We start from the raw sequence: 27640 nt of genomic DNA, 5'->3' as shown, positions 1-27640 counted from the left end.
GGCAATAGTCTTGGAGCCCTGTCCAGCCTTGTGCAGGTCTACAATCTTGTCCCTGACATCCTTGGACAGCTCTTTGGTCTTGGTCATGGTGGCTAGTTTGGAATCTGATGGATTGATTGCTTCTGTCGACAGGTGTCTTTTGTATAGGTACTGTAACGAGCTGGGATTACAGGTAAGACCTCTCCATTACAGCAGGTGCTTCTAATCTCAGCTCGTTACATACAGTGAAGATACCAGGTAGCCTGACATCTGGCTGGTTGATAGGGGATCAAATCTGGCTAGTTGATAGGGGATCAGATACTTATTTCACTCATTATAATGCACATCAATCTCTGACTTTTGTCTTCTGGGTTTCTGGGGTTTTTCCTGTTGTTATTCTGTCTCTCACATCTACAATGGACCTACCATTAAAATTATGGACTGGTCATTTCTTCATCAAAGGGCAAACGTGCAAATTCAGCAGGGGATCAAATACTTTTTCCCCTCACTGTATATAATTACACAAAATATGTAAAGAAAATTGCTGCTTAGGGCTGCACCTCATCTTGCATCTTAAATACATGAAAATATTCATATAGAAATGCCTTGTAGTTGTATTATCACTTTTACTATTCTGATAATGCAATCTTGGGTATCTATTGCAGAGTATAATATGTGATGATATGCTATCTAACTTATTAGGAGGAATGTAATTACTGGTGCAAATATTTTTCAGGTTTATTAAGCAGAAATGAAGAATAAAAAGCAATGTATACAAAATGCTGAAGATGAAAATCATGAGGATACAGAAGGTAGCTTATATATGTATGAATATTCTCATAGATGTATCAAAATACAATGAAGCCACATAATGTCTAGTGCAATGTAAATTTCATTTAATTTAAGCTCCCCCCCTCCTGATTTCTAGATTCTGCACTGTGGAGTTAAATATGCACTATTTGGGGAAACCTGAAGTGTACTTCTAATGTTCTCTGGTTGTAGTAGGATCACAAAGTTTTTTTACAGTAACCTACAAAAGGTCTATAAGACACTGTTGACTTCCTACATTTTAATCGACTTCCTAGATTTTAATAGTGTTCTTTGGAAGTAACATACTTTGTTTATTAATTAGTGTGTCATAAAAATTGACAACATCTGTAATTTATAGAATTCATTGACTATTGTGATTATTATCACAATAGCTTTTTAAAAGAGTTTGGTAACCTTGTGAAAGGTATGTTTGGTGGCTGCTGCCAAGAATAGGTCAGAATACATTTAATATTTACTTCCCATTGATTGAGACATCTAATTGCCTGTTGATCAGGACAGTATGTTGGGTAGATAACTAGAGCATGGCAATTTCTGTGTTCTATAACCTGGTTAAGACTGAAGTACTTTGCTATTAAGCCCTTGTATTTCTGTTGGTGCTTTCTGGGGGTACTGAATGGCTTGGATGCACCCAAGTGTTTCCATGGTAATACCCATGGAGTATGGCTTTCTCTTCTCATACCTCCTGTGCAGTCTAAAAACAGAATTTCAGGGGCATTTGGGTCTGCAGTGGGAAGGAGGAAGCAAAGTCACACTCCACAGGTACAAATCTTTCCATCTACAGAAATGCTGTGGTGGATTCAACCAGTGGGCGTAAAAAGATCTAGGCTAAAGACACTACATTTTATATATTAGGTTTCTGATTTAACTGTTCTACTTACAAAATATTCAGGATTGATTTTTTCCCCTTTAGATTTATATTTGAGCAAAATAGTACAAAAACTTGATGCTGGATGTTATTTAAATATACTTCGGGCCACTGATATTTTCTGCATCTTATAGCAGGTGAAGACAATGAAGAAAACCGTTCCTGTTCTTCTAGCATTTTTTCTGATGAAGCTGACAGGTGCCCCATCTGCCTCAACTGTCTGGCAGAGCAGGAAGTTGGTTTTCCTGAAAACTGCAGTCACATATTCTGTGTGACATGCATCCTCAAATGGGCTGAGGTAAGTCTAGGTAGTGCTAGTCAATTTATAAAGCAGCTTCTGTAATTTAAAAAAAATTATCTAAATAAGTCAAGTGATGGAGCAGTTTATTTTTTTCCCATTGGGGGAATAGACAATGAGCTACAGAACTGTGCCCAAAGGGCTTTGGGGTTTTGTTTCTTAAATGCAATGCCTTCTTGCTACATGGCAAACCGTGTTTGAAACTGAGGGGACTTGGAGGAGAAATATGTGGTAGGATACAGGAGTTTGTTGTTCAGTAGGGGAAAATCAAGTAAATAAAAGTAAGCAGCTAAAATAAAAACCTGATATGATATCACTAGAATTGTTAAAAGTAGATCCCAAGTGATGGGCTAAAATTTTTGTCCCATTATTTACAAAAAATAAATTCTCAATAAAATCAAAAGAGTCCATCTTTGTTCCAATTTATAAAAAGGGTTCAAGGTACGAACTGGCAAAATATAGACCAATTTGGTTATTATCAGTATTCTACAAACTGTATTCTGCTCATCTTAGATTGTTCCAATTTTATTAAAGGATGAGAACCCAAGGATTACTTTACCAATAGCAAAATTCTTCTCGGTGGTGATTATATGAAAGTACAAGATGAACTTTTTGCTATGGAGTTAAGAAAATTTATGGGTTTAATCTCAAATTTTGAAATAAAGTATAATTTAAAATGTATAAAAATATGTACTACAACTAACAAAAACAGCAATAACGATAAATAAAAACTAGTGTGGCCTGACTTGAGACTTTAGGTCAAATGAGTTGACCATTGAAGAAAAGGAAGTAAATAAAATTCCACTGGGCATGCCTGAGCACATCTAAAATAGCTCTTTGAATTCTGGCCCAAATGTAAATCTCAGATTTTAGCAAAGCCAGGACATAATTAGTATTTTTGACTTAATGATAGGAAGTAGCTTTTATTCATTTAAAGTGCTGTTTAGTTCATTCTTTTTCTTCTATTGTTTTGTTTAAATTGCTAATGGAGAAACTGTTGCCTTTCTGCATTTTGTAGATGCTATTGTATCTGTTTCTGCAGGGATTTTTTGTACTGGCATATCTGCCTTCAACTTTTTAACATTGTTTTGGTATTGCATTTCTTTCTTTGTGGATAAATGAAATCTTTGCTTTGTGGTGTTAACCATCATTGTAGTAAAAGCAACAACAGAGAATTGTAGAACTGTGGACAACTTTGTAAGGTCGTAGAGGCCAAGCTTAATAATAAATATTATCTTCACAGATAATTAGCCAGTCTATTCAACCACAAAACATTGTTTCTACTCTGCTTTTTCATGCATAATGTAATTACAGCTAGAGTAGTTATTCTGAAAATCTGGAGTTTAAGCTCAGTTCTTCTTGTACTTCCGGTCCTGTGAGCAGTTAAAAATTGTTTTCTGTGTTCGTGATAGGCCTTCAAATGTTTTGAAGATTGTTACCCTAAATTTCTGTAATCACAATATGATCTTTGAATTCTTGGAACTTTATGTGGTATCTGCATATGCTAGTGGGACCTTGCAGGTGGACAAACAGCATTTTCACACATGTTAAATAATGCGTTTTCAAATCCACTTTGCACATGGATTTTACTGTGTGAAATGGCAAAATCCACCTGCAAACAATCATTAAAATGCATTGAAAGTGGATTGAAAGTGCATTTATTCAGCATGTGTGAAAGCACCCTATAGTGTCACCAGCAACCAGATGGAATGTGCATGTGAAACTGTGAACCATAGTACTCTATGGCAATCCTCCATGCCCTTCCTGCATAGTATCTACTCTTGGGCTGATACTTGTCTGGAAGGTACTTCCTGCTTACCATACATGATGTCTGGGTGGAACTAGTCTGCATCTTTGGAAAATGGGTGCAGGTTGGGGGGGCGGGCGTTCCATTTTGAGGGAACCGCTGTGTATGAGGTGCTGGACTCAGCAATTCGGTAACCTGTGTTTCCCAGAGAAAGAGACTTAGTAGATGGAAGAGCTTCCACATTTATTGGTTCTAGCTGATAATGTAATTTAATTTGGTAACATGCACATTTGTTTAAAATTCATCAAAACAGTAACCTAGCAGTATTTATTGAATGTGCAGTAATTTAAAATTGTGTAAACAAAAGCTACCGTTCATTGCTAGTAGGAGATGCTGCGTTTAATATTCTCTTTTGAAAATTTCCTTTAACACACCAGAGTAGCTTTAAAAAAAACCCTGCATCATTCACTAGCAGCTCCATGGATTAGAATTTGCACTTATAGGTAGATTAGTTAATTAATTGTTTGAAATTATCGACTTTAAATTAAACTGTTTAATATCTACAAGCTAATTTAATTGAATGCAACAAACACTTAAAACATCAGCTTGAATCATGAGTGATCCATATAGTGGATACAGTTGCTTGATAATTTTTAGAAAAATTGCTTTCAGTAATTAAATAGTAAGAGCTGTAAATCTTTCAGACCAGAGCTTCGTGTCCAGTTGACCGCAAACAGTTTCAAGCAGTATATAAATTAAATGTACTGGAAGACTGTATAAAGGTAAGTTCTATGTTCAAGCGTTATTTAATTTTATACTTCTGCTTACTTACATAACTGTTACTATCCATAACTAGCATTTACTTTCTGAAAGATTTGCAGAAATGTGCATTTACTGTAGTATGGTTTAATAGTCAGCATATCTTCCTCTTGCCTCTTCTGGAATTTTTTGACACATGCTAAACAGTTTATTGCCTGCCTTGATATTTTCACCTCTAATCATTTTCATGCAGATATTTTTCTTTCAATCAGATGCTTGGTTAATATAGATTTTATGTATTTTCACAAACAACATTACATTCGGTGGAGTAAATTGAACTTCATTTTAAAATACCTATATCATAGAGTATGTCCAAGTTAACTACAATAACCATGCAAACTCCAGAAGTATGTTGCTGTGGTAAACTGAATAAACACATCTTTCTTGACTTGCTGTTAGAAATAAGAAACTCCTGAAGGTGTGTTTATCGTTGATGCAGTGGGATTTGGAGAGGTGGATGGGAGTGTAGGAGAAGGGTTCAGTCTTTTTTGTTCCTGCTGTGCAGTACATAGATTTGTGCTGCTTCTGCCAGAGTCCCATGCGAAGAGACAGATCTCTTCTCTTGTTTCACGCCAGGCTACAGACTAATGGTACAAGTTGCTGTTGTGACTGCTTTAAAAACTTACCACAGAGTAGACCCTTCCTCTCCCTCACCCAAAGAAAACCGTGTGAGCCAGAGGACTTGAGGTCGGGAAGGAATTGGTGTCTAAAGAAAAAACAACTGTCTAATAAGCCAAGCCTAAATATTGTGTAACCTCTATTAATGTAGTAATGAAATCTTAAACAGTACAAAGACTAGTAATGGTGATGAAATACAAGGATTAAGGAAATTTAATAATGCAAATTCTGTACCTGATACTGTAACAGTTTCCAAGACCATGTTATAACCACAATTAAACACTTAGGGCCTACAGCAGTTGTTTCTTCACGTATGCTGCTAGATGCCAGTGGCAGTCCCACTAGCTCAGCACATTCTGATTACAGGAGGTGTGTTGATTTGGAGGAAGAGAAAGGGTGGGGGTCATCAGCAAGAAATTCCCTCGTGCAAAGCAGTGCACAAGGTGAGAAGGATGCAAAGGGTGATTGCACTGAGGTCTTGTACTCTCTTTTTACAAAGTGCATCATTACCTTAAGAAGCACTTTTTTGTAATGATAAGCTAGGAACGCACAAATTTCTGATAGTAAGTATTTTTAGTGTTTTTCATATAGGACATAATCAGCTATATAGTTTTTTTTTATAATTCAGTTGGTATGAATTGCAGCAGAAATCTTTAGTTGAAGACCTTGTCATGAATCACCAAAATGAGACTGTTTTGCTGGTAGATTTATCCAAGGTATTCTTTTGAACAAACTTTTGGGATATGTATCTGATTTGCCTAGAACGAGAACATATCGTCACTTTAGCACATTTCTTTGGAGTCAAATGCAGTAATGCTAATCTGTTTGTAAAGTGTATGTTATGTTATGCAAGTAAATAATTTTGTTGCTTCAGTAACGTAAGTTGATTTCTAGACCATAAATATTGGAGCAAATCATTTAGGTTTTAACTGTTTGACTAATGATAACATTAACATTCCTTGCAGGTTCAGATAAAGCAACAAGTAAGCAAAAAAGATGACCTACTTAGCTGTAATGAGGGCAAGCATTGCCCTATGAATATGAAAAGCTTTACAAGGTTAGCATGATGTAAAATGTGTTTATTTACTAAGTGTTTTTTTATTTGAAATGCATTTTAAAACTTCTAGTCTCTTGTGTACATAGTGTTGCTTCTCAAAATATATTTCTCTGCCAATTTGTCATCCCAAACCATTCCCCTTGATACCTTGTTCTAGCACATTGTGTAAATACTAAATAGATGTGTAATTTTATACGGTAAATATCTGTGCTCAGGAAGCAACCTGTAGATGACTCCTATAAATGCCAAAATTAGGAGATATTCCTAGGAGGCTATAAAGAAATGGAGATGAGGAGCAGTAAAGAAAAAAGCCACTGTATATTCTTCTGCCTCTAAATTCTCCAGAGTCTAGTTTTTAAAGCTCTTTAGAGTATTTCTAGACTGCTTTTTTCCTAATAGGTGTCTGCTCCATCATTAGCACACTTACAAAATGTTTTGTTCATGTTACTGATATTTATTGTTGGTTGTAGAAAGCAAGAAAATGCAGTCTCAAAACCTTTGATAGCAATCTTCTGGAAAGGCTGGAACCAAAAATACAGTAAGTTTGTGTTCTTTTCACTGTCTTAGCCTTCCTGTGATACTTTTAAAGTCCCTGTTAACTAGTGCTTTGAATTTAAAGATGTCTGAAATTTGCTGTATTTCTATCAAATCTAAACTGATTTCAGCAGCTGTGCATGGATTTGGTTTGGGGTGGGTGAGATCTGTTCAGAGATCATAGCAAAACAGATGTACAGAAAGTATCACATACAGGTGGAAATAAATGTGCAATAAACCACCTTGAATAAATATATTCAGATAATATATATGGTATATGTATGTGTGTTAAGTGCCGTCAAGTTGCCTCTGACTCATGGCAACCCTATGAAACAGTGTCCTCCAAATCATCCTATCTTTAACAGCCTTGCTCAGGTCTCGCAAATAGAGGGCCGTGGCTTCCTTTATTGAGTCAATCCATCTCTTCTTGGGTCTTCCTCTTTTCCTAGCATGATTGTCTTTTCCAGTGACTCTTGTCTTCTCATAATGTGACCAAAATACAGTATATACAATAGAAGATAACTTCTATCACTATTTTCATAGTGCATAAATAGTATAAGATGCATAAAAGAATGATAAATAACAGCTGAGAAATGATTCAGATACAAATCCCATAAATGTTTAGAGGGAAAAATTCCATGATGGTATGCTAGCAACTCAGTTTTGAGTGTCCTTCAAAAACATGATTCCTTTCAAAACACTATCTGAAATAAATCAAGTGCTGTGAAGTAAACATTCATTAATGAGGACACAAATTGATTTCAGTCGACTGTATCTTAAAAACCTCATAAATACCCAGCAAATCTCAGTAAACCAATGTATGCCATCAATAACAAATGAAATGTTAACAATTAACAAGCAAAATATTTAAAACTCACATTTGCTAATATAGAACAGTGAATCAAAAATTTTTTCTCATACCAAAAAAACCCAATTCTAGTTTGCAGCCTTTAGAACACTGATTCATGCCCTTTGTACTTAACATCTGAAAGGGGCAAAAACATTTCAAATGAAGACATAAATTCAACCAGTCATTCAGATCATTAGGGTGTTGTCATGATCTCTGTCACCTTGTGGGGCAAGACCGGACGCTGTCTTCCTCTCCCTTTTACTATTGCTGCCACCACCTTGGGTAAAATCCAGCCTCCCTGTTGCTCATGGGTTGCCTGAGTCAGACTCTACAGGGGTGTATCAGTGTAGCGAGCCAAGGCAGGTGGGTAAGGACTTGTGCAGACTCTCTCTAAACAACTTTATTTCTACAAGGCACAAACTGAAGGTATTAGAAGAACAGGTCTAAATGCATCAAACAAAATAAACAAAAGGACAGTTACTAACTAGTACTTAAAATCCATGCCATATCAAGTCTTTGTTAGTTGCACGATGCTCCCCACCCTGATGCGTCTGTGACCATCTTTAACATCATTTCCTTCTGTCATCCTTCATGGCAAACACCCAGAAGAGACAGCTCCCCTGAGAGACGGCCAAACCTAATTCCCAAATAACCTTCCAGCCGGAGATGCAGCCCCCCCACTTTTCAGATCCCTGCATCATATGTGCTCCAGGGTCCTTAGTCAATCTGGGTGCCTGGTCCCTGGGCTCATGACCACCAGACCTGGACCTCCAATCCAGAGGTTTATTTACTTATGCTAGTTTATTTAAGTATGCTCGCGATTTTCAAATCTGATCCCATTAATTCTATTTTCTTCTGAAATTTGCTTGTTTTTGCTTGTAGCTTTTAATAGAATTTTCTAAATGGATTTTAATTGATAATTACCTTAGAGCTGATTAAAATTAGAGTTTGTGTATTTTTATCACTATATAGGCTCTTCAAATAATGAAGACAAAAATGCTGTGTTGGTGAAGAAAAACAAGGTTTGTTTAAATACCTATAAATTATAAACATTTCTAGGAACTTTTTAAAACTATTGCAGTTTTTAAATGTATATAAGGCTTATGTGAATGTTTCTTTTCTGTTTTTACAATACTGGTAATTTCTTGCTTAATTTTAAGCCGTTGCAAACTTATCCTGCAGTTCTTTTGAAAATTAACTGCCAAGTGTTCATTACTATTTTGTAAAATCAAGAGTGTTCTTAGAAAGCACTTTCCTAGGAACATATTTTTTAAAATGCCAGTATGGGTATGACTGCCCTAATCAGAATAGCCCAGATCTTGTCAGATCTCAGAAGCTAAGCAGGGTCAACCCTGGCAAGTATTTGGATGAAAGACCTCCAAGGAATACCAGAGTTGTGATGTGAAGGCAGGAAATGACAGACCACCTCTTAACATCTCTTGCCTTGAAAACCCCTCCAGGAGTCACCATAAGTCAGATGTGATATGATGGCAAAAAACAAAACAAAACAGGGTATGATCAAGACAGTTTTATTTTAAAATGAAAAGAGTCTTTAAGGGGCCACCAAGGAATTGTTTGTAAATGCATATATGCAATTCAATAATTCCCTTCGTAGCAGCATGATAGAATGATACTGCTAGATGGCTGGTTTCCTAAGCACCTGACCTTGAATTATAGCCATCTAATACTATAGGGCAATGGCCATGAAGCTCCTCATCTGTCTAGCTCCAAAAGGCTCTGGAGCATTTTTGCCTGTCTCTCTTCATGTTCTGGGGAGTTTGTGAGTGTGTGCGTCACAGCACTGATCCTTCAACTCTAATGAACCCTGTCAAGATAAACTTATGCTTTCAGACATTTGAGTAGGTCAATTTCCATTTCCCCGTCTGTGTTCCCTTTTTAACTTGTTTTAACTGATGTTCAGCTGTCCTCAGTGTTCCATGGTTCCTAAGGGTAACAACATTTTCAGATCATTGAGGGTATGTGTGAAAAATTTATAAATAGTTTTCTGCAAGCTTGGAGACTTGCTCCCCCTCCCTCAAGTACGTAGAACCCCCTGTGGATGGCCCTGTTTGCATGCCTTACCAATAGCCTCTGAACATTGTTAATTGCAGGAGTTATGTCTTAAATGTATATCACTTCTTGGATAACCAAAGAATTATTAGATGAACAATTCTATTTTAAACTGATTTCTAGTAATTAAAAGTTTGTGTGCCACTCTTGTACACAAAGAAGTTTCATGTCTGCATTTGGTTGTACCAAAGTTATTTCTTGAAGTAGTCATCAGTATTAAGGACATTTCTGTTATAGTAGTCTGCTGTCTTCATTGTCCTTGCAGTCTAATTGGGGGTGGGGGACGCCAGCTTTAGCAAACTGATCTGAGAACTGGTTTACTTCATTATTATATGTGCATAATACATTATTATATGTGTATAATATGTGTGTACTACACACGTATCTTTAGAAAAATTAGTGACTTGACATTAAGGAACATTTCAGCCTCATTTCTGAGGTGATAAATGTTCATGTAACCCTTGTCCATTACAATCAAATCTTAACAAATCCTGTAACCGGTATGAACTTGGATACTCTTCCTTTTGTGATGTTCTTTTAATCATAATACAGCTTCAAGGCAAGATACCACTTGTTTTTCAGGAGATTTGCCTATGAGCAAATGCCACGAAAGTTCAGTACCTGGCACTATACGCTGGTATCTCTAATAGCAAAGGAAATATGTTACAAAAAGTCCAGTAAAGCATCCTGTGAATATGGGGTGGTGTAGCTCGGCAAGGAATTGGATCAAGATGGTGGTCTGACTTCTGTTCACTGCTTTTTAGATACTCTTGGCAGGGTCAGATTGTCTAATTCTGTTCTTGTATAAGATGGCAGGGAAGAATGGAACCTGCTTTGCCCTTAATACGTGACCTTGAAGCATGAATGCTGTGTGGTGGTTTTCTCAAACATCTCTTACGACTTAAATAGAAAAGCTGCAGTTCTACGTGGAAACAAAGTGTTTAATTCGCACTCCTGAATCCAGTATTGGCCATTTGATAATGATGGTGCTTCCTCTCATTCATCCACCACTAATCTTTCCCAACAATATTAGTTTAATGTGTGTGTAAGTAAGTAAAAGTTTTTATTGTATAGCCATAGGCCGTCACAATATTCAGTACAAAGAAATACAATAGTAAAACACGATATATTAGTTTAATGATTTATATTGAAAAACTGGAAAGCCATTGTGTAGATCTAGTAGCAGCAGCAAGTGTCAAGAAGCTGGATTATAAATCAAGAGGTGAAGTGCAGTATGAACCCTTTAATAAAATAAATAAAATGTAGAAGTCTGTGACACAGTGCAGAGTCTAGATAGCTTTTCTGCATTTCTGGGATTGAGTTGTGAGCACATTAGATAGTAAAGTGATTTATATATGTCTGTCAAATATAATTCTTCTGGTTTTATGGATATTAGATATGGAAGTGAACTAATGCTGTGCTAAATTTAACACTTTGTTTTGTAGGCCAGAAGACAGACTTGTTCAAACAGATTCTTCAGAAGTAACACATACAATAGATCTTTTTCCAGTAGTAGTTTCACTGGCGAATCTCCTAATCACCGCAATGAGTGGTCAGTATGAATCTGTTGTTTACACAGGCTGTTGTAATATTGTAGTGCCCAGAATTCTAATATAGCTTCTTGGACTTTCTAGGAATATGATTTAGTAGCTTTTTCCCTCCTTCATTCTGCTGTGTCCTGAGCAGTAAAAACTGTTTCAGGTAAAGGAGCAAATGAAATTTGAGCTGCGTTTCCATCCCATGTGATTATCGCCTGTCTTTGCAACTGGGCCCCAATCTCCAAATAACACCTTTAGAAGTACCCTCTAGAGCAGGGGTCGGCAAACTCATTAGTCAAAAGAGCCAAATATCAACAGTACAACGATTGAGATTTCTTTTGAGAGCCAAATTTCTTAAACTTAAACTATATAGGTAGGTACACTGTTTATTAACTTAATAAACTTTAATTAAAGATTTAAGTCTTAATTAAACTATAGGTACACTGAATAAAACTTGATATCATACTTAATAGTGATCTTATTTATTGATAAAAATTAAATTGTAAGTCCCTGCCATTTCCCCCTCCCCGTCCGGAGTCCTCGTCTGGAGGCCTGGTCTACCGCCATAAAAGCCTATTGGTAGACCTGGCCTCCGGCTGAGTCCCATTGAGAGGCCAGGTCTACCCATTGGCTTTCTTGGCAGTAGACCTGGCCTCCGGAGGCCCATAGAAGCCAATGGGTAGACCTGGCCTCTGAAGGGGGACTTTTTCCCCTCCTCAGAGTCCAGGTCTACCGCCAAGAAAGCCAGTGGGTAGACATGGTCTCTGAGGAGGGAAAAAAGTAAGTAAGGTATCCATAAAATTAAATCATGACAATGACTGACAAACACTTAATGTGAACAATGTGAGCAAACTTTTCTCTAGATTCACAGACGTAGTAAACACATGAGAACATAAGAAAGGCCGTGCTTGATCAGACCAAGGCCCTTCAAGTCCAGCAGTCTGTTCTCACAGTGGCCAACCAGGTGCCTCCAGGAAGCCCACCGGCAAGACCAGCCTGCGTTCCATAGCACCTGATATAATAGGCCTGCTCCTCTGATCCTGGAGAGAATAGGCATGCATCATGACTAGTATCCATTTTGATTAGTAGCCATGGATAGCCCTCTTCTCCATGAACAGGTCCACTCCCCTCTTAAAGCCCTCCAAGTTGGCAGCCATCACCACCTCCTGGGGCAGGGAGTCCCACCATTTAACCACGCGTTGTGTGAAGAACTATATAGTTAGGTACACTGTTTATTAACTTAATAAACTTTAATTAAAGTTTTAAGTCTTAATTAAACTATGGGTACACTGAATAAAACTTGATATCATACTTAATAATGATCTTATTTATTGATAAAAATTAAATTGTAAGTAAGGTATCCATAAAATTAAATCATGACAATGACTGACAAACACTTAATGTGAACAATGGCCTTGCATCTCCCCAACCCCCACTGGCCCCTCGGCGGCCGCCCTGGTGCATCCCGGCCGCCTCGGCCTCCCGCGCTCTCCTCTCAGCCTCCTCCTCCTCCTGCTTTAACCTATATGACTACTTTAAGGCTCATTGAGGATGTGTTGGATCCCATGGACCAATTCCCCTAGCAGAGATGATTCCCCTGTCATAAGAGGCTCCAAAGAGTTTCACTTGTTAGAGGAATGCTCTTTCCACTGGAGGAAAGCACTTCTACCAGCAGTGCAGATCCAACCAAATGTAATGTAAAGTGTTCTGAAATTCTTAATATTGTAAATACATGCTTGTGTTTTTTTTCCCCCACCCTCAAATGTCATTTGGTGATGTCACTTATTTTGAATCTATTTGTGTTGGTATTTCTACTCAGAAATTGTTATAACCATGTGCTTAGAAAAAAAAGAACAATTGTTTTCAAAAATTATTTTCCAGTATAGAGATCAGCAAACTTGACACACTTGTTGAACACAAGAGAAGAGAACTGGAGCTGTCATGTTCTGTGCTGGCTAGAGTAGAAAGGTAAAACTACTAACTGGTGATGGACCATTTTTTGAAAAAAAATTCTTTGTGCCAGCAGCAACAGTAGCTGCAATATCTAAAAACAATATGCATTTTATATTAATGTTTCCTGCAGTCTTAAAACTGAGCACAAAAATTAAAATGTGCTTTGAAATAGAATTGTGTCCAATATAGTAAGTCAATATAGCCTTGCCTGACCCATGGTTTAGTGTGAGGGGTTTGTTATAGGTATTAGTTAAACATTTAGATTACCATAATGTTCAGAACTAAGGCTGGATACAGTTGTAATTTTTTGTTTTGAGACATAGTACATAAACTTAGCATTAACAATGGTGCTGGGGAGGCAGAGATACCCAAGCAAAAGTCACCAGGAGATAACATAGTTACCATTTGACTCAATAAAAATAAATTAATGTTGTTTCATCAGGGAAAACAATAATATCATTTTTCCTTCTGAGCTGTTATACTTATTCAAGCCATTGAAGTCCAACAAATAGTTTGGTTAAAGTAACAAGCTTAAAGTAACAAGCTTTAAGTAACTTTAGGTTACTAAAAGTAACGAACATTAAGTCTAAAGAGGGGTCTTTCACCACTAGCTTGGGCTTTTTGCTGTTAGTTTTCAAGGATGTAATGCACATTGGCATCATATGATATTTTCCAGTATAGAGCTCCTTATGTAACTCCTGTTGTTATATTGCTTAATTTTTACAGAATCCCTTCCATGTGCTATGAAATGGAAACTTGTCTCCGTGTACCTGCTGTTGTGGTGGGAACACTCTTTCCAATAAACACTACGCCTTTGGAAAACTTTGGTAATTTTTTTTTGTAAGTTTTATTCATAGTCTATATAAAGCAATGTTTAACTGTAAAGATTAACATTCTGACCTTTTAGAGTATGGAAATACAGATATGCCTGTGCACTTAGACTGAAATGGGGAAAAGAGCATAAGAGTGGTTTTTTCACATTGACCTAAAATACGTTGAGGTGATGTGTCCCTAGACAGTGGTTAGACATGAGTTGTTATGGGTGGGCAATAATTTTTGGAGAATCTTCAGCTTTTTGGTGGGACAGAGTTTCATGACTTTCCAGTTTCTTATCTCTTTCTTCCGCATCCCTCCCCTCAGATGTAGCAAAGCTTCCATAATTCTCTAGTATTAAGGGTGAATACTGAAGGCTGTTTCTGTCCAGGTCACCTTAATGATTAGCATACAAATATACATGTGCATACATAGTACAGCTTTTGTTTGAGGGTGGGCCAGCAGCAGGCAGCAGCAGGCTTGGATTTCTGCCCAGCATGGGTGCATATACTTGGGTTTAGCTTACAAGTTCACCAAAACAGCAGTGCTTAAGAGATTTCAGCCAAGACATAGGTGTGTCTGGTTCAATATTACTTTTAATTAGTGAATTAATTAATTAGTGTATTAATGTATGGTTAATAGTATCTGTATGAGTGCTTGCATGTAAGAGTGCATATGCACAGGGGGAGAAATAAGTTATTTACCTGTTCATTAGGGTAGTGCTTCCATGCCATAAAGCACTTATCCAGTTTCTATATCTTTAAGGCTGTCCTGTCCTGCTCCTCTCATGGTGATCTCATGAGCTGACCATTGGACTAGAAGCAGCCTTTAGATTCACTTATTAGGCTGACACAGAGCCAATAAAGAGGTTATGAGCACCATCCTGAAGGGAGGGTAGATCTGCCAGGAGCAGTGGGGCCGTGCTGCCTCTTCAGAGGTTTCCTGGCCGCTGCGGAGAAAAAAAAACATTTTTAAAAATAAAAAAGGGGGAAATGCCCCATTCAAAACAGCGATGCTGCAGGGGCCGGTGGTGCCCAGGGCTGGCATGTTTGCCCCCGCACTGGCGTAGATGCCACCTTATTCTGTGATAAGGTGGTACCTACGCCGGCATGGGGTCACACTGACTCCAAAGGAGCTTTGCGCCCCCCCTTCAGGAGTGGGCTTTCAGTTTACCATCCTCTGCAGCACCAGAAAGAAATTGACTTTTCATGCATAGTACATTGATTTTAAATTTCTAACTTATACTTTCTTGAACATTTGCTTTGGTTCATATATTTTATTTATGTTCACCATAGTGAAGTAATTTGGCCTTGGTAGCTATTTTAATGTGTGTCACACCCAGCAATTCATCTTTTTTTAGTTAAAATCTGTAATGTGCCACAAATCAGAAGTATCAAGGTCTTCCATATCTTAGAAATGGTGACCCATAAATCTTCCCCACTGTTGATATACTGGATTCCAGTAAAATATTAACAAAATAATGTCAATATTTATTTAAATAATATCCCATATCTCTGTATAAATAAGAGTTTGCATTCACAGGTAAAACAATGTTAAACAATAAAATAATACACAATGAAAGACACCCCAAGGACTAGCAGCCGGAGATAAAACAATTAGAACACTGACTAGCCATGAACTCAATCTGCAATAAGAACAAAATAAGCAGAAAGTTTAAACAAAATAATATTGTGCCCTTGTGGTACATAGTACTCTATAGAATAGCATAAGTGAGAGATGGGTCCCTGTGGTAAGGGACTTTCAATCTAAATTAAAGGAGGAAGAGGAGGAAAAGAGGAGCTAACTTGGAAGGAATGTGAGCATCTACATTTGTACATATTGGATTTCATTTCCTTGGAGATATCTTCTGAGGGGTGAATAACTTTAATGGAATGGGTTTTCAGGCACAGTTTGAAAAGAAAAAGAGAAGTGGTACTGCAGGTAGTTTGAGGAAGAACTTCAATCACAGCAGGCAGAATGGTTGATGTTCTTTAAAATCAGAAGATGGATCAACACTAAAGTTCTTTAAAATAAGATGGAGCAACTAAAAAGTGTTTTTGAATTTTGATATGTGTAGTTATTTTGAGAAGAGTGAATTACCAAAACAAGATCATCTTTGAGCTGTGGTCCTAAGCAAACTGAATAAAGGAAGCTGCCATTCAAGGTGCTAGCAGTGAATTTCTAAATTCAAAGTGTTTGGTCACTGTACCTTAACCATTTTTTTTAAACTTTAGGATCTTTAGTAAAGGGGTATGCTGTTACGTATGTCCAGGAAGGAGAGGAGAAAAAACAAACTTCTGGTACAGCTGGTACAAGAGGATCAAGAAGGAAGATTTCAGATAATACTCCTAGAAGGAGATCTGCCCGGAATACTAAAACAGAAACTGCAAGTCAGTCTCAGAGTTCACCAAAATCGAGCAGTTCTGGATGTGAGGCTAGTGGTGATGGTAGCTCTTTTGTGAATGCTTCATGTGCAGAATCTGAAAAAATACCTCCAAAACGAAAGGCCAAGAGAGCAGTAAAACAGCAGGAACCTTTAGTTAAAAAGAAACTCAGAAGTTATGGACGTTGTAGAAAGTCACCTAGTGATCTAGTTGAAGAAGGTGACTCTGAAACAGAGGTGACGACGCTGCAAGATAAAGGCAATTTACCAGATATTGAAAACAGTACCCCTGACTTTAGTTGCAGAAGTGACGTAGAGTTGCAATCTGCTAATGGATTAGAAAATTCCAAGGACCATGTAGAATGCAAGGAACTTACAGAAGACTCTTGCAAAGGACAGGATACTTCAGAAGTGTTAGACATTGATCCTTGTGTTCAAGAACCACCTTTGCTCATCCCTGAAGGTGAAACTGAGAAATGTGATGTGGCAGATGATACTGAGTTGGAAAGTGAGAGATGTTCAAGTACCATTGAACAAGTAGACCAACCTGTACCAGTTCTTGGGGAAGAATTTTCTGATGAAACAGTAACGCTTACACAACAGCTCCAGGAATTAGGCAGTTCAAAAACTGAACTGCCAGGAAAAGTGGAATTGGTGGCAATAGCAGACGAACCTTTGAATCGTTCTGAGGACAAATTAGCATTGGAAGCTGAATCTGTGGCAGTAGCAGATGAGCCTAGCCCTGAGAGTGAGTTACAGGAGAAACTGGAATGTGTGGAATCAGAAAAGCTGTTGATGTCTGGCCCTGGAAATGAATTACTGGGTCGATTGGAATCCGCAGCAGTAACAGATGGGGTGTTGGACAGGACGGGAAATAAGAACCCAGAGGAGCCTCTGGCAGGTCATTGTATTCATTCTTCCGATTCATTTCCAGAACAAACTGTGGCGGGAGAAGAGCAGCCATTAGGTAGTCCTAGAAGCAAATTACTGGAACTGCAGGTGTCACTGGAAATGGAAGATCCTGAAACTGAAGAAAAAGAAGCAAATACACTTGCAAATAATGAAGACCAAAAATATACTGATTTATTGTTGAACATTGCTTCAGGTAATAAATGTGATCAATCTTTAGAAGAGGACAGAGAAGAATCCAGAATGAGTGTATTGCCAACGATGCATACTGAAGATGCTAAGTATTTCAATGACGATAACAATGAAATAGTAGCTATGGAATGTGATTCATTTAGCAGTGACCAGAATGAGCCTCACATAGACCAGCCACTAGTGAGTGGCCCTGTAGAGCAAGAGACAGATTCTTTGCTACATGAAGTGGAACATTCTACAAGTTTTACAAGTCCAGAAAAGAAAGAAGAATCAGAATGCTCTGCAGAACTTAAAAAAGATAAAAAGACTCGAACTAGAAGATCAAGATTTCATTCTCCATCAACAACTTGGTCTCCATCCAAGCGAGAAGGAAGAAAATCTCAGTCTCCATCTCCTGAAAGGGTGACTGTGGCTGAAAGCAGGATGTCTCGGTCTCCTCGGAAGGAGACTGTGGCTGAAGGCAGGATGGCTCAGTCTCCCAAAGGGGATACTTCCAAAGAAGGGCAAAGGTCTCTATCCCAGTCTCCAAAGTGGGATCAACCAAGAAAAAGGAAAAAATCTTTATCCCAGTCTCCAAAGAGGGATCAGCAGAGGGAAGGGTCTCTGTCTCAGTCTCCAAAGAGAGATCCTCAAAGAGAAGGGAGGTCTCGGTCCCAGTCTCCGAAGAAGGATCTACTGAGAGAAGAGAGGCGATCTTTGTCTCAGTCCCCAAAGAGGGGTCTGCTGAGAGAAGGGAGGAGATCTCCCTCTTGTTCACCAAAGAGGGATGGATTGAGAGAAAAGAGGAGGTCATCACGGACACGAGCGAAAGACTCCTCTCCAAGGCACAGATGTAGGTCTCAGAGTAGGGACAGAGATAGTGATAAAGAGGGGATAAGACGAGAGCATGACAGAGAGAGGGGTAGGAGAAGGTGGTCACAGTCACGCTCAAGATCTAGATCCAGATCCAGATCCAGACCAAGGAATAAAGGCCTCTCATTTCCTAGAAATGACAGAGATGGCTATTCACCTCCTAGATGGAAAGAAAGGTGGACAAATGACAATTGGAAAAGTCCCAGAGGAAATGATAGGTACAAAAGAAATGAACAGGATAAGCTGTCTGAGAACATGAAGAGAGAAAGGGGCAGCACAAACAAAGATGATGATACACCACTTGATCCTGACCAGTATAGTAAAGATTATCCAGACTGGGTAATGGAAAGGATAAATTCTGTTCCAGAAGGCAGGAACAGAGATCGGGAAAAATTTAAAAGTCCACCATGGGAGGAAAATAGACACAATAATTCAGGGCCTCCTTGGAATAGAAACTTTGGATCTGGTTGGAATTCAAACCGTGGCAGAGGGGGCCGAAACAGAGGGGGCCGTGGCAGAGGTGGCTTTTTGTACGGAGACCAGAGTGAAAGTTGCTGGCAAACACGTAATCCCCACTCAGGAAACACAAACAGTACTGCGAATGAGAGTTCAAGATTTCCAGAACATCAGCCATACAAACGCAAGTCAGAGCAAGACTTCTCTTTTGATACACCGGCTGATAGGTCGGGCTGGACGTCTGCATCTAGCTGGGCTGTAAGAAAGACCTTACCGGCAGATGTGCAGAATTATTATTCCAGAAGAGGCAGAAATTCTCCAACTCCACAGTCTGCATGGACAAAACAAGAGGAAGCAGCAGCACCTGAGCAAGGTATAAGTCTTTCCCACATTTTCCTTATTAGTTTGGGGGTAGAGAGTAGGGAATAATTTTTTGTAACATTTAAAAAATCTTATGAAAACTGGAAAGTTTTGCTGACTTTGCTTTCTGTGCAATGAAAAGAATATTTGAAAGCTCATCAAGGGGGTCATCTTGCTACTTCCCAGTTCACTCAGCCACATGCACCCTACATTATAAAAAAGTTTACTGTCTAATCTGCATAGGGGATGCTAGGGTTGTTTAAGATAAATGTAGCAGGGATCAATCCATTTTATGCTGCTCTGAAAGAATCTACTAAAAATGCAGCTACACTGTAGGGTAGAAATATTAAGAACTGCTTATTTCCTTCCAAGGGGCTAGTTGCTTGTGTATATACTTCACTGGTATTATATTTCCTTTTACAACTACTTGTGAGAGAGCTACACACAGTTGTTCAAAGGAATAATTAAGATTTTAAATTCATCCAGCTCTCTTTTACTTACGTTGCAGAGGGTGGAGGATAGACATTTAAAGTGAAAGGATTATTGTGTCATCCCTTATTCCCAGTGGAATATTCCTTGAGATCTTCCATTGTATGGAAGATCTTAAGCTGTAAAAAGATCATGCTTGCTTTGTACCACATCTTTTAACTCAAATTGATTAGAATTATAATCATATTGTAATAATTGACAGGAAATGTACTAGGCAGATGGTTATGGAATTGTAATATAATCAAGGAATACCGCCATCAAAATGGAGTCCTCCAGCTTTGTTATTTTAACATTTTATAGGATCCAGGCTATGTTGTCCATGTATCTGGCAAAATTACTTATTCTACAGTTAATCAGGGTCAGAAGGGTGTCTGGGGCTTTTGTAATACTGTACAGAACCAAACATCTTCAGATATCTTTCCCCCTATCTGACAGATCCAACCTTCAAAGACCAAACTAGCCAACAAGGTGATAATTCTCAACTACCAATAAACATCATGCAACCACAGATGAATGTAATGACACCAGTAAATACGCAACATCAGCCAATGAATATCTTCCCGTATCCAATGGGTGTTCATGCTCCCATTATGAACATTCAACACAATCCATTTAACCTCCCACCGCCGGTGCCCATGCATCTTCATACAGGAGTGCCTCTTGTCCAAGTAGCAACACCCACCAATGTGTCTCAGGGACCACCTCCACCACCACCACCTCCACCACCGTCCCAGCAGGTTAATTATGTTGCCTCCCAACTGGATGGAAAACAATTGCAGGTATGTCTTCCAGTGTGACAGAAAGTTGTCAGATTTTAGCAGCATGGCTCAGGCCATCCTATTTTATATGAATGCTTTGTCTGACATATTCAGGTGCTAATTTTCCTTGAATATTGATGTTGAATTGGTACTTGTTGAATGAGTATGATATTAAATGTGGAAAAATGTAGTTCGGTTTCTATCAGAAATCATTTTTCCTGTTTGTCAGTCAGCAAGAGAAGGGCAGTCTCCCCTGATAAACTAAGGCCCAGTCCATAAATACTGTACTATGGTTGTTATTTCTGCGTGATTGGCTTCATGCATTTGAAACCATGTAGATTAGACTGGCCCTGACCTGGATGGCCCAGGCTAGCCTGATCTTGTCAGATCTCAGAAGCTAAGCAGGGTCAGCCCTGGTTAGTATTTGGATGGGAGACCACCAAGGAATTCCAGGGTTGCTGTGCAGAGGAAGGCACTGGCAAACCACCTCTGTTAGTCTCTTGCCATGAAAACCCCAAAAAGGGGTCGCCATAAGTCGGCTGCAACTTGACGGCACTTTACACACAGATTAGACTGGTTACCTATGAGTTCCCATATGAACATTGCCAGTCTTCAGTTAAGTGCACTGCTGGGGAGGGGTGGTGGCTTGACCTGATCCAACATGGTCATTGGGTTGAATCCATTGCTGAATTTCCATGAGTAGAGAAGCCACATCAAAACAGTGTTTTGGGGGGCATTTCAGGTTACTTCCTCAGGCGTAAGTCCTTGGGCCCACAGAAATGCTGCACTGGATCTAAACCGTTGGCAGCAGATTTTAGTGCTGTAGTGTGGTTGGACCAACAGGGTGGAAAAGTATAATTTGGGTCTAGCTAAACATTATCTAAATGACCTTATAATTACTTCTGTTAACATTGTTATCTTGCTTCTTAAGAATTTAGTGAAAGTGAGGGAGAGGAGGAACAGTAATGAAAATTATTTCCAGGAGGTTCAAAGAAGTTGACTACAACATGATAATTGATTCCATATATAAAATCCTTTTCTGACAGCACTTCCTCTTCTAGGAACCATCTTCACATTTTATGTTCAAGTGAAACATGGTTCTGTACATCTTGATTATTTCTGATTCAAGATTCCTTATTGAAGAAAGGATGCTGGACATAGCATAGATTTTTCTTGCTACTGTGTGCTGTGAGGGACTTCTGCCTAATTTTGGAAAGTAGCCACAGCACCCATTCCCTGTAGTTCATTTACAGAAACAAAGGCAACACAAGAAAGTCCTGTATCAGAAATGGGGGCGGGGGGTGTGATGATAGGAAGGAGGGCTTCCTTTTGAACAACTCAGAGTCCCACAGTCATCTGTCTTGGGACAAGTGGTATGTACATTTGAGAGGAGGATGAAGCTTGCTACAGGTCCTATTCAGTGACAGCTCATTTCTGATTGAAAGGGGCCTTCGCTGAAAAATATCCATTCTTTCCCAGAAGTAGACAGGAACCTGTGTTGGCTGCCCCAGAAGGTAATCCTTCGCAGATGGTTCTACCTCCTTTCCCAAGGATGATGCCTAGAAACAAGAGCAGTTTTGGGGTTACTGCTACTGGTTGGAGTGTGAATGACTGGGGAATGCATCTGTACTGGTAGCTTCTCTGTCTGATGCTGGCTTGGAACTGCGGAGCCGGCAGAAATGTGCACAGCTTTCAGATCTACAGGGGTAAAACCAGTTTTCAGTGAGTCTCCATCTGTCACTTGTAAGGAAGATGGATCTTGTTCTGTTGCTAGCTGGTGGCCACTAGCCTTGTGCATCATGAGGTGGCTTTGTCCCTGTACAGAATGTTCACTGCTCCTCTCTTACCAATACTGTTGCTGTGGACCCACGAACTAGCTCTCTAGGTGATTGGAGTTGGTTTTGGCATCCTTTTTTGCCACAGCTGTTCTGCTTGGTAAGTTCCAAGCTCCTCTTGGTTTATAGGAGGGATTCTCCCTCTTCAGTGCAGTGGAGTTCTGCATTTTCTCCCAGTACAGAAATTTTTTAACATGCACATACTCACATGTGTGCCCTTTGGATGGCTGCTAAGACTGGATAGGAATTGGTCAGTGCCAGAAATATGATGGATTCCTTATTGCGGTCATCTTCCTCCTACCAGAGAAAATCCTTAGCTTTAGCTGTAGGCCCTAATTAATTTGCCATTAGATAAACCCCAATCCTTCATGCATTTTGTGTTGTTACTAAAAATTATAGGAAGTAGTCTTGCTTGAAAATAGAAGCAAATTAAAGAGAAGCATCATTAAAGAGAGACCGGGCCTGTCTTCAGGCTTACAGTCTAACCTCTGATCTTCTTAAAAACAGGCTGTTCCTAGTACTTCCCATGGAGCCAACAACATGGGTACACCAATCCTGCCTGCTTCAACAGCAGCTTTGGGAAACATGGAAGCAGTTCAGGGACCAAGTTCTGGTAATACAACATCGTCAAGTAACATCAAATCTTCTAATGCTGCTGTAAAATTGGCTGAAAGCAAAGTAAGTGTAACGGTGGAAGCCAGCGCAGATAGCTCGAAGAAAGACCAGGCAAGTTCAACACCACGAGTAATATGCATAGTTATGCGGCGCTAAAATCAGAGATATCTGATTCATATATAGTGTTGTAGACTACCACTGCACACTTAGCTGAGCAGAGTGATACGATGCAACCCATAATCTTACAGAGAAAATGTCAAATGTAATGTAATGTTAACCTGCTTATTTTTAAGCTTCCGATGGCATCATAGGGCGGGAAGGCGGCATGGTGTAGCCTGATCTCGTCAGATCTGGGAAGCTAAGCAGGGTCAGTACTTGGAAAGGAAGACCACCAAGGAAGACTGCAGAGGAAAGCAGTGGCAAACCACCTCTGCTTTTCACTTGCCTTGAAAACCCCTTGCTGGGGTCGCCATATGTTGGCTGCGACTTGATGGCACTTCACATGCACACACATGGAATCATACAACTTTGGGAACTTAATATTGACTTTAGGTAACTTAAAATTTCTGAAAAGCTCTGACAAAATATTTACATTGAAAGTACGTTCCCAAGCTGATTCACAGATAATCATCTAGCCTTCCTCCATGTGTGTACCTGTGTTACTAACTTGAATGCAAGGAAAGATTGGCTGAGGGTTTTGTAAAGCATTCTCGTCTGGGTACTTTGAGGCTGCTGGTGTTTTATTAGAAGCAGCCGGGTAAATGACTGGTTGTTCACAGGCCCCTTTTAGACTGCTTGTATTACTCTACTGATATCAGTTTCTATGTTGGCTTGCCCCCTTTAAGTGTGCATATCAGCTATACTGTTTTTGTGCTTATGCCAATGTTCAATATTACACCAAAAACAATAAAAATGGTTGTGTGATGTTTTCTGAAATAGCATGAACCTTGTATTTTTTAGAAACTGTTAATTCAGGAGAAAGCTGCACAAGAAGTGAAACTGGCTATTAAGCCGTTTTACCAGAATAAAGATATTTCTAAAGAAGAATATAAAGAGATTGTGAAAAAAGCAGTAGACAAGGTGAGTGATTTTCTATTGATATCTAAAACTGTCTTATATCTAAGTGTCACCTTGTGCAAGCAGAAACCTTTGCTTTGCAACCAGTCTTCTGCTCACCCAAACCTTGGCTTAAAACTCTGGATTCTTTAATCCCTGCAGTCCATTGAAAAGAGGAGAGAATGAGGTGATAAAGGAAGTAAGCTGTGGAGCTCTGCAAAATTCTTCACATGGGATCTTTTTAAGATACAGTGAAAAGTGGATGTTAACTATGCAGTTAGCCTGGTCTTCTCTGTCTCAAAATAAGTGTGTGTGAATTTGGACTCCTGCCACCCTAAAGTGGCTCACTTGAGTTTTGGCTACAGTGGCTTTTCTTTCACACACACACGCATGCTAGAATTTGAATAAGCCATTTGCTTGCACTGGGAGGTGGCCTTTAACAGACAGCAAGGGGCCTTTTGTGCTGAAGGGTATCCGAGTCAGCCTGGCACAGTGTATTCCCCATGAATGTCTCTTTGAAGGGAGACTCTTTCCTTCGTATGGCATGTCGTTGCCGAGGACTAAGTTTTGATGCTGAAGTGGTGGTCTGCTCTTTACATTTAGGTTTGTCACAGCAAGAGTGGGGAAGTGAATTCTGCAAAAGTGGCAAATTTGGTCAAAGCTTATGTGGACAAATACAAACATTCAAGGAAGAAAAATCCCGAAGAAACCATTTCTGTGGAAAGAAAATGAGTCAGCTGGAAAATGCCATCGAGATGTCTGCAAAGTGCAATTTTGACATGGACTATTAACAAAAAAATAGTGGATGAAATCTGATTTTGATAAAATTATTTTTCAATATAGTGTATAATGTTTTGTTATAAATAAATACAGATTAATGCTGCAACTTCTTTATCCTTTTGCAAAAGGATATGTAAAGAGAAACTGAAAGGAATAAAGGAGAGTGCCCCCGCTTAGTAATATACAATTGTGTGAATACCACATGTACAGTATTTTGGTTCAAACAGTGGAGTGCAGAGGCACAAATGTTTGTCAGAATACTGATATTTGGAAAGGAGTATGTACAATATATGTAAATCAGTCAAGGTGATTTTTTTTCCTTTGGTCCTCCTGTCAATCCTATCCAACCCTTTCAGTTCTAGTACAATAAAGTATTTTGCTTCAATTTACAGGCTCAACATGTGTTTTAAAAGCACACTGTCTGAATAGAACTCATCAAAAAACAAAAAAGAAACAGCAAATTTTGCCCAAAACTCTGGGCATGGTTTTCCTATTGTAACACCAAATAAAGGCTATGCTGCTGCTTGTTGTTTTGTGGCTTTTCCAGTTCTTGCTTTGATTGGAATTCCAAAAGGCAACCAAAACCGGTTCTTTCTCTTCACCTTGATATGGGGAAATGGTCTTTCAGCACTCCAGTGTAGTTGGAAAGCATTCTGTGCTTAATTTTTGTCTTGGGGGTACAAATTGCCTGACTTCAGTTTTGTCTGGTATCTTTCAGCACAGGCTATTTTGTTTTTTACCTTCAACAGCTTGAGGACAATTTTTGCTGCTCAGTATGTGGTAGATGGTGTAAGCAGTAGCCTTAGTCCTATCTTTGGTAGTTACCGCTTGTGGTCTAGCACAAGCTATCTATTGTAGGCATGTGAAATAAAAGCCAAATACGTTCAAGCAAGGATTCTTTCATGATGCATAAAAATTGTCAAGCCCTAATGCAATGCATGAGGCCTAACTCTCATGCAAAATCTAAGTTGCTCTTGCAGTTTATAGGATGGAGCTGAAAGGGGAGTGCAGGTACTAGACAGGAAATCGTTACGCATGCTGCGGTTGTATTTGCCATGTCTTGGTTGGAACTGATTGACGCTGTGCTCACTGCAAGCCTCTTGGTTCATGAGAGGCACAAGCACTCCTTGCTGCTGGGCTCACATGCTCCCCTTTCTCCTTCCCTCTTGTGGAACATGATCAAAGGCTTCCTGGTTTTGAAAGCCTTGCATTGAACTCCTGCTTATCATGCTGCAGGCAACGGGGAGAAGTCTGTTTCTTTCCCACAAGTTTTGATTCTGAATCAGTGTTGTTCCAGTTTACGAAGAAGAAACAAACTCCAGTTTGACAGGTGCATTTTGGAATCTCAGTAAACTTGAATTTGGTTCAAGGCTTCTGAAAAACGGGGAAGAAGCATGTGGGCATGGGAACAAGTTGATGCCTGTGGCACACAGCAAAGGTTTGTGATGTCTGCATCCAGAGTTGTGGGAGGAGGCAGCAAAGTGCTATTGAACTACAGTTTGTCCAGTGGTCCTGAGGGCCCTCCACTAAGGGCAGGTACCTCGAGTTAGCACAGAAGGCCAAAAACTGAGGAAAACTAAGGAATCGAGAACAAGACACTGTCAAAATATTTATCTATTTTTATTTTTGCAGACATAATGAACTATTTGGGTGTGTATTGTGTGTAATTAAAGAGATATATTGTGAAAAGTTTTAGTATGGATATAATTTTTTTTTACTGTCAGGCCATGTTTTAGATTTCAGAAGAGTTTTACACCAGTAGATACATTCATGGCCATTTAACCTAGTTTTAGCGAAACATCACTTGATTGGAAAACTCACTAATTGGCTTATGTCAGTCTGGTTTAATCATACTATGCATATTTATGCTTATTGTGTTCTGTGAATAATTGAAGTTGGCCGTTCTATTCCAAACAGCTGAGGAGCAGATGTAACATTTCCTGATCTTAAGAGATCAAGTACTGAACCCGTGTTCCTGTAGTCTTGCATTCAATCTTTATTGGTAGCTGCAGCTTAACGTTATGTCAGCCCAGAGTGAAATGAACCAAGGCTAGCTTAAAACCTAGAGTTTGGAACCCGATTCTATACCTTGTTTCAAATGTGGGTTTAAAGTATTACTGCTTACGCTCAGCAAGACGGTGCAGATAGAACACTTAACCATAATTAGAATTGAAAAGACAGAGGAGGACATTTGTACAGAAGGGGTGGGGAGGTGATAGTATATAACCTTCAGGGAGGAGTGTGTGTTAGTCAAAAGAAGCAGTCCCAAATTCTTAACCATGGTAACAGAGTCACTCTGGAGTGTTCATCATTGTTCCATATAGGAGCTGGACAGAATCTCTTTTGTAGGAGAAACTGCAGCACTAAAAGGGTTAAGAGATTCCTTTTGCAGGCTTAGGAAACCTGTGTTTAGTGAATCTTCACTTTTTTATCCACTGAAGGATGTTGACTGGTGTGCAGTCTATAATAATTCAATTTTTTATCCCAAAGTATGCAGTTCCATGGATAAATTGATTTGGGTGAGGCATTCATCTCTGTTTGATTAGAAACTGTGGGTTGAGCCCAAAGGTTCACGTAACCCTGGCTACCAATGGAAGGTTTCACCATTCATGGATCACAACTTTTGGATCCAAATACTTGTGGATTCCTGTCCCTGTAGTGGGAGTTTTGAGTAGGCCCTCATCAGCAAATTGGCACTGCCAGTAATGAGTAGTGAGGATTAATCTGGTTGCATCCAGCTCCTCCAGCCCCGCTTGTTAATGTTGTCACTATTGACAAAGTTGACCGAGCTGATGTAAGGTGGGTGCATAGCTGGATGTGGCTAGTGCTAGCCCATTCAGTTAATTTCATATATTTTGAAATATATGGGCATTTTGCTGCAATCTGACCACAATCCTGTATGCATTTGCATGGACATAAGTCCCATTGAATTCAGTAGGACTTCTGAGAAACAATTCTGTATTCTTATGACTATTGACTGAAG

At 39.2% G+C, this 27640-nt stretch overlaps 1 protein-coding gene across 1 annotated transcript; it reads left to right on the top strand.

Moving 5' to 3' along the window:
- The first annotated feature begins 712 nt into the window (after window positions 1-712).
- SCAF11 (SR-related CTD associated factor 11) lies at window positions 713-25042 on the top strand. Its single transcript, XM_056846030.1, has 14 exons — window positions 713-791; window positions 1810-1973; window positions 4425-4502; window positions 6123-6214; window positions 6685-6752; window positions 8571-8620; window positions 11114-11220; window positions 13088-13174; window positions 13886-13986; window positions 16207-19137; window positions 20049-20392; window positions 22714-22932; window positions 23782-23901; window positions 24481-25042. The coding sequence occupies exons 1-14, from the start codon at window positions 731-733 to the stop codon at window positions 24607-24609; spliced, it is 4551 nt and encodes a 1516-aa protein (XP_056702008.1). The 5' UTR covers window positions 713-730; the 3' UTR covers window positions 24610-25042.
- The last annotated feature ends 2598 nt before the right edge of the window (window positions 25043-27640 follow it).

The sequence above is a fragment of the Euleptes europaea genome, chromosome 3 (assembly GCF_029931775.1).
Source record: "Euleptes europaea isolate rEulEur1 chromosome 3, rEulEur1.hap1, whole genome shotgun sequence".
Classification (NCBI taxonomy): Eukaryota; Metazoa; Chordata; class Lepidosauria; order Squamata; family Sphaerodactylidae; genus Euleptes; species Euleptes europaea.
This window is presented reverse-complemented; position numbering and strand designations above follow the sequence as displayed.